At 55.8% G+C, this 13,608-nt stretch overlaps 1 protein-coding gene across 1 annotated transcript; it reads right to left on the reverse strand.

The window, feature by feature from the left end:
• Nucleotides 1-1,754: 1,754 nt before the first annotated feature.
• Nucleotides 1,755-9,053, reverse strand: TMEM222 (transmembrane protein 222). Its single transcript, XM_085081068.1, has 6 exons — nt 8,904-9,053; nt 6,987-7,071; nt 6,205-6,236; nt 5,392-5,488; nt 4,961-5,091; nt 1,755-4,022 (listed from the first exon to the last, which is right to left on the reverse strand). The coding sequence occupies exons 1-6, from the start codon at nt 9,017-9,019 to the stop codon at nt 3,935-3,937; spliced, it is 549 nt and encodes a 182-aa protein (XP_084937194.1). The 5' UTR covers nt 9,020-9,053; the 3' UTR covers nt 1,755-3,934.
• Nucleotides 9,054-13,608: the final 4,555 nt, after the last annotated feature.

Genomic DNA, 13,608 nt, shown 5'->3' on the forward strand with positions numbered 1-13,608 from the left:
CAGTTCCCACAGGGACAGACCCAGGTCCCACAGGGATGGCCCCCAACTCTCCTGGTGACAGACCCCAACTCCCACGGGCTGGGGGGTCCTTGCTTGCAGCCCCTCCTAATTTTTTGTTTCAAATTCCCACAGCAGAGCAGAGACCTCGAGGTGTTTCCAGCTGTGGCTCTGGCTGGGGATGACATGCAAGGCCTGGCTGGGAGGCCAGTGTTGGATCTTGCAGCCCCTTCCCCTCCCCTGCCTGGGAAACAATGGGGTGAGGATAAGGAGAATCCATGGCCTGGGAGGCACCACAGCCCCCAGCAGCTTCCAAAGCTCCTGACATGCCCTAGTGCAATGGGATATTGCTCCTGGGGGAGCCCTTTGATGCATCCCCCGAAGGGGGTGACCCCAGGGACCCCTCCCCTCTGTCCAGCTGCAGCAAAGTGACCCCACTTCAAAGGCGACTCCCTGGCGGTGACATTCCCGGCTCCCTGTGGGGAGGGAGGTCAGGGACCCCCAGCCCTGCTCCCCACGGTGGTGCCAGGCAGGGTCAGTCACACTCAGCCACCCCGGGTGAGGGGGGGAGGCAGCGAGGTCACTCTAGGATGAGAGCTCAGGCCATGTGGCAGCTGGGATGATCCTGACATTCCACACTGCAGCATTCCTGGCTCCCGGGGCTGGGCTGGCCATGCTGAGAGCTTGGAGCAGAAAAAGAGGGGAGCAAGGCTCACACAGGAGCCTCGTGTCCTGGGCAGGGAGCTGGGAGCATTCTGGGCACCCGAGAGGGACTATCTGGGCACACTCAGACTGGCTGATTCCCTATAATCCCCACATTCCAAGACCTGATCCACAAGGCTCAGCTCCCACATCAGATTCCCTGCAGCTCCCAGGCAGCAGGAGAGTGTTAGGAAAATCCTGCCAGGCCTGGGAGGTGAGGAAGGACCCCTGTGGTCCTGGGGGGTTTGGCATCCTCACCTCACCTTCCAGCGGCAGATGTGTGTGGGATAAAGCCCTTGGAGCCTCTTGCCATCCCACAGGAGCTGAGGTTGTTTGCCTGGAGGGGCTGAGCAGAAGGATCCAGGTGGTTTTCCATAAAATGGCTGCACCGTGAAATCCCCTGGCCTTGGACACAACCCAATTTTAAGGCTGATGTACTCCCCCTGCCACAGCTCCAGCCTCTGGATATCAGATGGAACAGAAAATCCGTGGCTGCATCTGCAGTCAGCAGGCACAGCTTTCCCTGCTCCCAGTTCAGGCAGCAGATCCTGCTGGGAGAGGGGAAAATGAGTCTGGCTGTTTGCTTCCGGCAGCCCCAGGGCCAGGACAGGCAGCCTCTCCCCAGGGAAGATGAGGGTCTGGGCTGGAAAGGGAAGGGAGCTGGGAAAGCAGAGCCTCCCGGAAAATAAGACACAGGAGACAAAAGAGAAGCTGTTCACAGCTGAAGGAAATCAACCTTGGGAAAAAGCATCTTCCACCCCAGAACACTTGGCTGCCTCTGCCCAAGCCTTGAGACTCAGCTTTCAATCCCACAAACTATTCCTACAGTGCAGGGATGGGGATCCTCCTGCCCCCCCAAACCTCCTTCCCAGCAGCAGGGTTGAGAGTTTTCCCTGGAGCAGGGAAAAGGGCAAATTCCTAAAGCCAAAGCTGTGGGAGCTTCGGGATACACTTTGGGAGGAGAGGGGCCAGGGCTCAGTGGAGCAGGGGAGATCCCAATCCCAACCCCGCTCTTGGCTGAGGGCTGGGAGGAGGGAAGAGATGCAGCACTTGGAGACATCCACAGAAATCAGTTTATTTCCCTGCCGTCGGGATTATGAAACCACAGAAGCAGAGTTTAAATATTTACAAAGAAATCCAGCGCCCTGCAGAGATGAAGGGAACAAAGGATGAGGGATGGGGGCTCGGCCTTGCCATTCCAAACTCCGCTCTGGTAAAAAGCATCAGGAGCAAACGAGAGGGAATTTCACAGTGGGATTTTGGAAGTCCAGGGGCTCCCTGACACCCCCAAGTCTCAGCTTTGGCAATTCTTGTAGAGCTCATGGATAAAACACAGACAGGATGGGCTGACGGGATCGAGGTTATTGCTGAGGGTGGATCCAGCCCCAGGTCACTGCAAGGAACCAGACTGAAAACACACAGGGAAAGCATTCCCGTCTCCCACCCGGCTGGCTGCATGCTGTGCAGCAGCTCCTGGGTGGAGAGCAGAGCTCGGAACACTCCGTCCTTTCATCCAGGTTCTCTTTGATCAGGATTTCGGTTTCCCGAGCAGCCCCGGGCCCAGCAGCCTCCACCTCATGCTCTCCTCCGGAATGTTTCAGCTCCAGGTTGATGGGGAAGGCCAGAATGGGGTGACAGAGGGACAATAACGAGCAGGAGACTTAAGGGTTGATTTAAAAGTGACAGAGGAAAAGGGGAAAACACAGAAATGAGCCCAAGAGGAGGCCTAACCCTCCCCCATGGCTGGAGGAGTCAGGGCAGTGGGAGAGGCACATGGGGAGGGGTCTGAAAACCAGTAGGGTGACAGTGACTGGGCTCCCGAGTCAGAGGAAGCTGCAGACATGGCAGAGACTCCAGAAAAGCTTTCCTGCTGGCCACAAGCACTCCTTGAGTTTGGAGTCCATCAGGTACTGGAGTAATGAGCTGTTTTTTCAGGTGTGAGTGGAAAAGTTCTTCTCCCCCCTCTGCAGCCAGCAGGGACTTGCTCAGCTGGACATGACCCTTCAGCCAGGCTTGGTTTTAGAACTTTCCCCGGCTCAGAGCCCTCCAAAACCAGCACCTCAGCACACAGACCTGGCTGTGCAAGGGGCTCCAGGTAACACCCAAACTCCCTTCCTGCCACAGCCCATCCTGCCCAAGCTGTGCTGCTCACACCAACCCCTGCACAGCACCTGTGGCCAGGTGAGCTCTCCAAAGCTCCCTAAACCATTCCTAAATCACCATCCCAGGAGCAGCCAGGAGAAAGCCACTGCCCCAGCTTGCTGCTGCAAAGCAGCAGCCATCAGCAGATGGGCAGCTCCAGCCCCTTCACCTCTCCAGCTCTGAGCTCAGGTGCTGCTCCCACAGAGGTTTTCCAACCCCAGGCTCAGCCTCCCTGCCCCAGCTGCTGCCTGAGACACCGAGCACAGGGATCAAAGGGAAACAAGAGGCTTGTGAGGATTGCAGTGCCAGATTTAGCAATTCAGAGCCCAGGGAGAAGCAGGGAAGTGCTATTTTCTCTGGCACAAGCTAAAAGGGATCAAGCAGCTGCCTCCCAGTGCTGCAGCAGGCTCCTGAAGGGGAGCACCCTGCCACGAGCCATTCCCAAGCCAGCCCTTCGACTTTCCTGCCTTTCCAGGCTCACCAGCAGGACCAGGGGAGTTGGCCCTGCCACAGAGCGTCCCTCAGGAGTGTCCCACCCCAACACCCTGCTGCCACTGCTGGGGGCCATCACTGAGTGCTGGGGCACCCCATCCCCCCGGGAAGAACCCCACACTTCCACTTTGGAATGTGTGCTACTGGAGAGATGTGCCACAGGGAAAACAGCAACTCCTAACTGGAGATCCAGGGAATCTGAGGAAGCATCTGGTGAAGAGGAAGAAAGCAGGTGATCAGAGACCCTCCCAAAGTGTATCTGCTTGTGCCACTGCAGGAGGCAGAGTTGGCCTGGGGCTTTTCTTGGCACTGAAAGCAAAGGTGTTCACCCCTTTCCTTTCCTGATGCCACTCCCACCTCCCCAGCTGCAGAAACGGAGAGAGCAGGAGATTCCAGACCCCTGACACTGGGAGACACCATCGACAGAACAGAAACAGGAGGAAAAGAAGGCAATTCCAGGAGACGAAGATGAGCTGGTAGATGGAGTGGGGTTGCCACCTTCCCTGGAAAAGAGCTCCCCGAGTGCCACACCTCCATCCTGCTGGATCAGTCACAGTTTCTTCCTTTGTGTGCTCAGGGATTGGGGGCTCCAGAGCTGCCATCACCGCAGGTGCAGGGTGAGAACCACGGTCACAATCACCCCCAGGAAGAGGACAAAGGGCAGCCAGGTCTTCACAAACCCCCCTATGCTGCAGGAGGGAAAACAGGAAAGGTTTAAATGTGAGAAATCAGCAGAGACAGAAGGATGGCAGAATAACTGGAGAAATCAGAGGGAGACATGCCTTTCTGACTGCCACCCTTTGCTGGCACTCCACATCCTGGAGATTCAGTGTTAAAAACTGAGAGTCAATCAGGGCCACAATAAATGTATCACAAACAACAGGGCTAGAGTCTCCTTCCACCTTAAATTAAGTCAAAGACAAGCCCATTTCATACCTGCACAGACAGCAATGGCGACATAACTCCACAAAAAATGAAACCCTACTACCACGGGGCTCATTATTCCAACTGCTGGTGGATTTAACCAAGACAGCAGGAGCTGCCCTTGCCCAAAAGCTGGTAAAGAAGCTGTTCCAGGACAGGGAAGACCCAAAAGAAATGGAGTTTTATGCAGGGCAGTCCTCAGAGAATCTCCTCTTCAGGCACAAGGAGCTGAAATGGAGATTCAAAACCCTTCCCTTAAGGAAAGCTCGGGGTTTCCCTCCCCACTCCAGCTGGAAACTCCACAGCAGCTGGAAATTGGACTAGTTTTTATGTAAACAAGATTCAAGAGAGGGGAGAGAAACCAGTAATCCTTGGAGAGAAGCCATCCTGTGACCTTATGTTCTGACCTAACCCAGCCAGAAGACAACATGAAGTGAGATTTGCTTTAGCCAGCATTTCCCAAATTCCAGGCGCTCCAAATTAGCAGCCAGAAACAGTATTTTGGGAGCAGCATTTAGTGCAACCAGCAAGCATTCCTGGTTCTCTTGCTGAGCACAGGCAGTGACAGCACCACCCACCAGCAACACACCCACGGCTTGGGGGATGTTTCTCCCTTCTCCACAGGACAGCAGGATGCTCCAGAGGGCTCAAGATAAGGAAAGAGCCCCTCTTGCTGCCAAATCCAGGCTGTCCCTCGGCTCACCTGACGTATTTCCCATAGAGGAGTGTGAAGAAGCACAGTTTCACCATGTTCCAGGAGGTGCTGTTGTCGTACCTCATCAAGTTTAAGGCCAGAGCCACGTGGGAATGACAGTTGTCACAGCAAAGGTTGTGCTGGAACACAAGAAGGGATGAGAAATGCTGTCCCTGAGGTTCCCCAGTCCTGGTGGAAAGCCAAAGGTTCCACTCCCGTGGAGAGGAGCCAAACACTGGGGAGGTATCCCTTCAAACCACTGCCGAGATCTGGAATCACAGAATGGTTTGGGTTGGATGGACTTTGAAGCCCCTGGCTCCAACCTGGCCTTGAACACTTCCAGGGATGAGGCATCCAGAACCTCTCTGGGAACTCCCTGGAGCCTCTGGGGAGATATTCCCTCCCTCCCTCCCTCCCTCCCACGCAGTGAGCAGCTGTACCATGCGGTGCTTGTACTCCTCGGACGCGTCGTGCACGGCTGTGTCCCAGGCGTTGGGACCAGTGGCATACACCTTGCTGGGATCCAGTTTCCAGTACCTGGAAGCACGAGAACAGTTTCCTTTACATTGTTCTACTGGTGTACCTTCCCCGCTGCTTGCTCCTCCCAGCAGGATGACTGTGGAGTGGAATCACAGTCTCCTGAGGTGGAAGTGACCCACGGGGATCATCGAGTCCAACTCCTGGCCCTGCACATGCTTAAAGGGCTTGGAGGAACCCAGTGCCTCTGGAATGCACGGAGCTCAGCCCCTGGAGACAAGCAGAGGCAGCAGAGAGGCTGCTCAGCACCCTCAGCACCCCAGAGAGAGAAATCAGAGCTCAGGGTCACAGCCCTGAACTGCTCCCATGTTCCAGAGGAACCTACTGGCCATTCCAAACACAAACCTAACCTGAGAGACACAAACCCAGGCCTTTCTCCTCCCCAAACCACTGACAGGATGTGAGTGACATCAGTTCATCAGCACAGCCAGGAGTGTTTACCCAGAGCACTTGTTAACATCATCTTAGAATGCCTTAGCCTTTTCCTCTCCTTTTCTCTAACAAAGGCTCCACAAAGCTCCAGTTATTAACACCACCACATTGCCGTCACGCTGCTAAAAAGATTTAATTTAATGTGGTTTCCTGAAAAGCAGAGACACAGTGGCCACCAACATGACTTAGGGCAGCTGAGCACCAGGAAAAGCAATGTCACAGCATGTCTGTCCCCAGGAATTGCAGGGCAGTTGGTCAGTTTAATACAAACAAGCAGCACTTACTTCACTGGTTTTCCAAACGCCATGTTGTCTTCCTACAAATGAAAGGAAAAATGTCTCAGGAGTTTGAAATCCCTCCTAGTGCGATATTCATGGATCTGCTGGTGGTCTCACAGGTGGGTGGCTGAGTGATCCAGCTGCCCCAGACACCAACCCCGGGTGTGCCTGGCTTTGGATTCCTGTTGTTTCCATACTCCTGATCTGGGCAAGGGCATCTTTATACTCCACACACAGTGACATCATCTACCTACAAGTGCCTTTTTTTTTTTTTTCAAGTGTGAATATTTTGTTAACTTTCATTTGTAATTACGAATGAAATACGTAATTACGAAATTCAATCGTAAATGTCCTAGTTTATTAGGAGCATTAATTACCCCAAATTAAAACTCTCTTTACTTTCAGAATCCTCAGGACTCCCAGCAGTTTGAGATCTGGCACACACCTGGATGCTGAGCAGCACAACAGAAACAGCCATGCTGAGAAAGCTGAAGGCACTTCTGCTACTGAGAATTAAAAGAATTTAAGTCTAAAACTCCTAATTTAGAGTCAGGAATACAAGATTTTTTCCCCTTCTGCTCACCAAACCAGCCATTATTTATCAGACCCCCAAACGAGCTCCACTGGAGCAGCCCAAAGAGCAACAGCAATGATCCCTGATTCTTAAAAATACTTAAAGCTGTTATTTTGAGCTGGAGAAGGCAGGGCTGGCTCAGAAGTCACCAAAGCAGGGGAGAAGCAGAGGAAGCAGGAATTCTGCTCCTGCACCTGGATCCAGATCTACTTACGGAGACAAAGTAGGGCCCTGCGAAGTCGCGGATGACTCCGGTGGAGGTGCAGATCCCCATGTGGCCGATGATCGGGAACAGCCACCTGCCAAGGCAACAGGGGACACTCAGCAGGGAGAGCTGTCCCTGGGCACAGCGAGGGCTCCAGAGAGCACAGGCAACCTGGGAGACACGGCTGGGAGGGGAGAGCGTGGGAGACAAAGCCAGGCAAAGGCTGGAAAAGATGCAGAAAAGCAGGGAAAACACCCAGAGAACATCCCCAGCTGTGCTGGCAGCAGGGCTGGAGGAGAGCACCACACTCCAAAGCGTCCTGCACACATCCTGGGCAGGGAAGGGTGAGCCCTGGTCTCCCTGACAAACCCCTTTGAGCAGCCAAGCACAAAGATTAGATCCTGGAGAACTGCCTTGGGATAAAACCGGACTTTCCACTCCAGCAACCAAAAATGAGGTCACCCTGCCCACCTTCCCATCACGCTGCAGCTTTCCACAGCAACCTAGATTTAAGCTCTCCAGACAGAAAAGAGAGTTCCCGGCTCTAGGGAGAGCATTCACTCCCATAAATGATCCCATTGTTTCAAAGACCTTCTCCCTGATGGATATTTACAGCCCCAGGGAGCAGCAGACCTATATCCCAACTCCCCTTCCATCATCAGACCTATATCCCAGCACCCTTCCATCTTTATCACATAGAAGTAAATACTCCAGGTCACATTCCAGCTCTCTCCCAAATTCTCCAGCCTCCTCAGATTTACTGCTCTCCCCCTCTCTTCCCGAGGGACTGGGTGACTCTTCAGCACTCCCAGCTGGGGTTAGGAATGATAAAAAGCTCTGGAAAACCCTCCAGGAAAAGGCTGAGGTGAAAATCTTAAGCAATCAAAAAAGAAAAGAGATAAAAGAGACGGCAGGAGGGGAAGTGCAGCCTCTCCTGGGCAAGGAGAGCTCCGGGCAGTTCCCGATCCTGGCACACCCCACACCACATCTTCTACCTGACTTTGAGCCCCGGCTCAGTAAACATCACCTGATGGGAACCCGAGGGGAAGAGGAAGGTGGAAAAACAAGCCTTGCTGCGCCCAGACAACCCCCACAGCCACAGCCACAGCTTTCCACGTTCCCACGACCAAAGGAAAACTCCCAAGTTCTCCCTGGAGCCTGCCCACACTTGGCTGGCGAGCCTGGGAAGGCAAATCTAGTCCCAACCCATAAAAAGCAACGCACCGAGACTCCCCTGGGGGCACGGGGTGGTCCCAGATCCCCGCGGCCCAAACCTTTGCTCCAAAAAAGCCTTCCCACGTTCCCCTGGAGCCCTCCACTCCCGCTCCTGCAAGGACAAGCCCGTTCAGCACCGAGCCTTCCCCCCAGCCGCCCCGGCTCCGAGAATGAGCTCCTCCCAGGGACAGGGACAGGGACAGCGACCCGCGGCAGCCGAGCAGCCCGGGAAGGACAGAGGGGGCGGGAAGGGCAAGGAGGAACCCGGGAAGGGAGAAGGGAGCCGGGAATGGCGAGGGAGCCCCGAGGAGAACGGGGTGGGGGACAAGGGAGAGGCAACGGGAATCCGGGAGGGGCGAGCTCGGGGATCCAAGGGAAGCGAGATGGGGCCGGGAGGGCGAGAGGAGATCCCGGGAGGAGAGGGAGCCTGGAAGCGGCGAAGGGAGAACCCGGGAAGGGCAAGTGGGGAAGCCGGGAGAGATCCCGACAGAGGCGAGGGGGAACGCGGGAGGGGCGAGGGGCCCCGAGAGAAGCGGGGAGGGTTTCCGGACAGGTGAGAGGAGAAGGAGGGATGTTCCCGGACAGGTGAGAGGAGAAGGAGGGATGTTCCCGGACAGGTGAGAGCAGCCCCGGCGGAGGCCAGGGGGTCCCGACCCGGTTCCTGCCCCGCCGCGCCGCCCGCTCCCGGTGCGCCCCGAGCGCCGCGCTCACGTCAGGACGGGGATTGGGGTCCACACCACGCAGTGCGGGAAGCGCCCGCGCTCCGCGTCCGGCGCGGCGCTGCCGCCGCCATTGAACTGCTTCATCCCGGGCTCCGCCGCCGCCATGCCCGGGGCGCGCCCGCAGCGCGTCACTTCCGGCGGGACGAGCGCGCTTCCGGCAACGGGCAACGAACGGGCAGCGCGGGCAACGAACGGGAATGGGAATGGGAACGGGGATAGGGAACGGGGATAGGGAACGGGGACGGGAATGGGAACGGGGATAGGGAACGGGAATGGGATAGGGAACGGGGATAGGGAACGGGAATGGGAATGGGAACGGGAACGGGGATAGGGATAGGGAGAGAACCGGGAACGGGGATAGGGAACGGGAATGGAGCGGGATAGGAACCGGGAACGGGAACGGGATGGGGATAGGGAACGGGGATAGGGAGAGAACCGGGAACAGGATAGGGAACGGGAATGGAGCGGGATAGGAACCGGGAACTAAACCGGAGCGGGAACGGCACCGAGCCCGGGCCCAGCGGCCCCTGCTCCGGGCCTGCACCTCCGCCAGGGAGCGGCACGCCCAGCCCCGGCCGGACCCCAAGCCCCGGGCTCAGCACCCCCAGCCCCGGTGTGGCCCCAAATCCCGCTCGGGATCCCCGCCAGAAGGCAGGCAGGTCCCGGTACCGGTCCCTGTCCCTCCCGGCAGCTCCCTTCCCTCTCGCCCCGCCGTGCGAAGCCACCACGGCCTCGCCCCTGTCCCCTGCCCGAGGGCAGCGGCTGGAGGAGCTCCTGTGAAACCCCTGGGAGCAGCAACAACCATCCCACGGAGCCTCCCGGGACAGGGGAGAAACCGCCAGAGCAGCAACAGCATTTACAGAGGGAGAACCAGGCTAGAAAAATAACAATCACTTTATTGGGAAGTTAAATTCAAACTACACGAGGAAGCTGGAGAAATGTGTTTATTCCAGATTTCCATCCACCACAACACGCTCGGAACACGGAGTGAGACCCACGGGCCTGGAGGGAAGCACAGGGAGGTCAGGGCTGCCCAGCCCAGCCCAGCACGGGGATGTTCTGCCCCAGGGGTGCAGGAGAACAGCCAGCCTCCACCGTCCAGCCTCCACATCCTTCCATGTTTTCCCTGGAAGCTGCTCATTTCCTCCTCACCCTGAGGCCATAGCAGCGTTTCCCGTCAAGGCATGGAGTGGCCAAGGCTCTGCAGGACAGCCTGTGGTGTCACACTGCCGTGCCAAGGGGGTTGGGAACAAAAACAAACAGTCTTGGCCCTTTCCTGTACTTGGGCTCCTCCTCTGCAATGCCAAGCCAAGGTGGCCTTGGATTTTGGGATTAACAAACCCCATTCCCAACACTCATCACAAACTTACAGCTCCCACTTTTTACCGATATTCCTCCACTCAAGACATCTCCCTGTCCTGCTTTCCCTTCCCTGCCTTTTCCCACTCGTTAGGCTGAGTCCAGCCTTGCACCCCTCGGATGTTCTCCATTCCATGACAGAACAGCACTTAAACACTGAGCTTTAGACTCGTGAGGCTTCCAGGGGAAAGCCCAGGAGAGGTGTGACCTCTGCCCACCTCGGAGGGGACACCATTTGGTGTCCTCCCATTTGGAGGGACACTGTGGCAGCAGAAAATGTCACTGAAGTCTCATGTCAAGGTGGCCTCTCCCGCCTCGAGCCACAGCAACTCCCCCTGAGCACTCAGCTGTCAACAGAAGTAGCTCAGTAACACCCAACACATTTTTTCACCTCTACCAAACCCTCAAGACTTTATGTAACATCCCACCTGATTTCCTAGCCTAGACCATGCTTTAGGAAAGCCTTTCCAAGAGGGAAATATCTCCAAGGCGGTGCCAGAGTCTGTTCAGTGGTGCTCAGAGACAGGATGAGGAGCAATGGCCATAAAATAAAACACAACTAAATGAGGAAGAACTTCTTTCCATGAGGGTTGCAGACCACTGGCACAGCTGTCCAGGGAGGGTGTGGAGTCTCCCTCTCTGGAGACATCCCAAACCACCCAGACATGCTCCTGTGTCACCTGCCCTGCCCTGGCAGGGGGTTGGACTGGATGATCTCCAGAGGTTCCTTGCAACCCTAAAATTCCATGATCCTGTGAAAGCTGCTCCAGGGATGTCAGGATGGACCCACAGCCCTCTGCCTGCAGCTCATGTGGATCTGCACGGGCACAGTCCCTGCAGGACCTGTCACTGTGCCAGGAGCTGAGCAACAGCCTCTTGTCACACTCCTCAGGGTCTGATGGGAAAGGAATTCACAAAATAGTCTCCAAAAGAGAGAAAGCTGAGGAAATCAAACACTGTTGAGAGTGAAGCCATGGCTGGTGCTTTGGTTTCTGACTTCCTCTTTTAGGACAAAGAGTAATGGGTACAAATTGAAAGAGAGGAAATTGAGGTTGGATAATAGGAAGAAATCTTCCCCTGTGAGGATGGTGAGGCTCTGGCACAGGTTGCCCAGAGAAGCTGTGGCTGCCCCATCCCTGGAAGTGTCCAAGATCAGGGTGAACAGGGCTTGGAGCAACCAAGGGAAGGTGTCCCTGCACAGAGCAGGGGCTGGAATGAGATGCTCTTTAAGTTCCCTATATTCTATGATTCCATTTTGGCACTTGGGAGGGAAGATGCACACAAAGGTTGTGTTTCAGTGAACACATTTTGTTCAAGAAAGAAAAAAATCCTGGCATTGATCTGCTCCAGGCCAACATAAATATCAGAGATTGTGAAAAAGCCATGAATGGGGGCCAATGTTCACATCAGCTAATGTGGTCCTGGCACGTTTGTCGGATTAGGCAATGGATTTGCTCTTCCTGCTCGTGGCTGGGAGGCTGCTAAGCAGGATATCACCAGGGACCAGCTCCTTGGCAAAGCCACGCAGCAGGGACAACACTGACAGCCTCAGCAGGACGTGTCCCTGCAGTGCCACCTCCTGCCTGGGCAAGGGGCAGTTCAGACACTTCACTCCCTCGTAAACCAAGTGCAGGAAGGCAAACCCAGCTGCTGGAGCTCGGGAAGAACACAGCTTTCCCCAGGCTGGATTAAAAAAAAATAATTAAAACCAAAATCAATAGAGCACTGGTTTGCTGTGCAGCTCTTTGTGTCTGTCAGGGAAGCAGAAGGGCTCTCCAGCCCCGGCAGAGCACGGCTGAGCTGGAGCTGACAGCAGGGTCTTCCTAGTGACAACTGGAAAGCTGCTGCTGTTGTGCTGCTATTGATCTAAGCAGAATACAAAACACCTGAAGTCAGCAGGGAAAAATAGCTGCAGTTGGAAAAGGAACTGTGGGGGGGAGAACAGGGAGGGGAGAGCAGGTAAGAAGTTCTCCATGCATAAAATTAAAGGCCAGGGTTTTATTGCAGCTCTCTTGCCTGACTACAGCACTGGATCGATGTGCAGAACAGGAATGGTGCCATCATTGTTTGTGCAAGCTCTCGTTTGAGGAGAAACAAAAGGCTTTGCCAGGGACTCGCCACCAATGGCTCCTCTGCCTCCCCTCAGCCAGAACACCCTCAGGACAACAGGGACATGTCGCTGCTCCCTGCAGGTGCCAGCGTGTCCCTCGGAGCCTGTGACCCAGGGCCTTCCTGGGGGCAGAGGATGGAGCACTGTGGGTATTCCAGCACAGCCTGGAGCTCAGCCCGGCCGGGATTTGGGTACCTCCCGTTCCCAGGCTGGCTCAGGGCAGAGCTGGAAGCAGCAGGCGCCCAGCCAGCTCCTGTTCAGCAGCGCTTCCTTGGGAACCTTCCCTGTTGTGACAGCTCGAACATCAGAGGGACTGCCAGAACCAAAGCACTCCAGGAGGAGATCCCCTCCCCCTCCTGACATTGACAGCCGAGGCGGCAGCAGGAGCCGACTGGAAATGTCACCGAGGCTGGGCTGATGGAGGACACCAGCCCCGTGTCCTTCCCCGGCCCCGCAGCGGAGGCTGGGCTGCGGTTTTGTTGTTGCCCTGCTCTGCTCTGTGCAGCCTGAGAGCCTCTCCTGGCTCAGGGAGAGCCACAAAGGTCCCTCGGGTCCCTCTGCTGGTGCCACTCACACACCCAGAGGACACGCCAGGCTCAGCCACCCTCCCCAAACGTGGCCCTGAGCCACCTCAGCCTTCAGCTCCAACCTCCGAGGCTGTTCTCTTTCCCTAGCACTGGGAAGCTGCATTTCCTCCTCCAGCTCTCCCTCTCCATCTGACAAAGCCAATCCACAGGACAACTTTCCTGGTTAAAGGAAAAGCCACCAGTTTCTCAGGGACAAGGGGCACAAGTGGAAGTGCTCCCAGAGCCAAGTGCTGGTCATGGTGATTTCTCAGCCATGAAATGCAGGACAAGCCACAGCTCCTCTCCAGGCCAGCCCTGAAGGGAGTCCCCATCAGACTCCTCTCCTGCAGCAGCAAGACCTGAACCAGCTAGAAGGTCTGAACTCCTCCAGCACCCACAGCATGCAGATTCCCAACATTCTGATCCCATTTTGCTCAGACACAGGACCCATCTTGAGCCCTTTGCAGTTTTGTGGCTGGCACTGCCAACTGTTCCATCAGAGAAAACTGAATTTGTCAGTCAGGCTGCAACTGTTCCTCCCCCCACATCCCAGAGCATATCCCTCCTCTGCCTCCTCAACTCAATCCCCTCATCCAAATGACAAATAAAACCCATTTTCTGGGTCCTTCTACCCATTTCCACCCACAATTCGAACACTC

This window comes from Lichenostomus cassidix, chromosome 23 (assembly GCF_008360975.1).
Source record: "Lichenostomus cassidix isolate B80296 chromosome 23, HeHo_3.0, whole genome shotgun sequence".
In the NCBI taxonomy this organism is placed as follows: domain Eukaryota; kingdom Metazoa; phylum Chordata; class Aves; order Passeriformes; family Meliphagidae; genus Lichenostomus; species Lichenostomus cassidix.

Bases quoted from the DNA above. Each gene is read 5' to 3' on its own strand.
- TMEM222 (XM_085081068.1), bottom strand. From the start codon at position 9,019: ATGGCGGCGGCGGAGCCCGGGATGAAGCAGTTCAATGGCGGCGGCAGC. The intron at 7,072-8,903 runs GTGAGCGCGGCG...TTGCCTTGGCAG, and splicing joins ACCCCAATCCCCGTCCTGAC to GTGGCTGTTCCCGATCATCG. The intron at 4,023-4,960 runs GTGAGCCGAGGG...TCCCTCCTGCAG, and splicing joins CTCTATGGGAAATACGTCAG to CATAGGGGGGTTTGTGAAGA.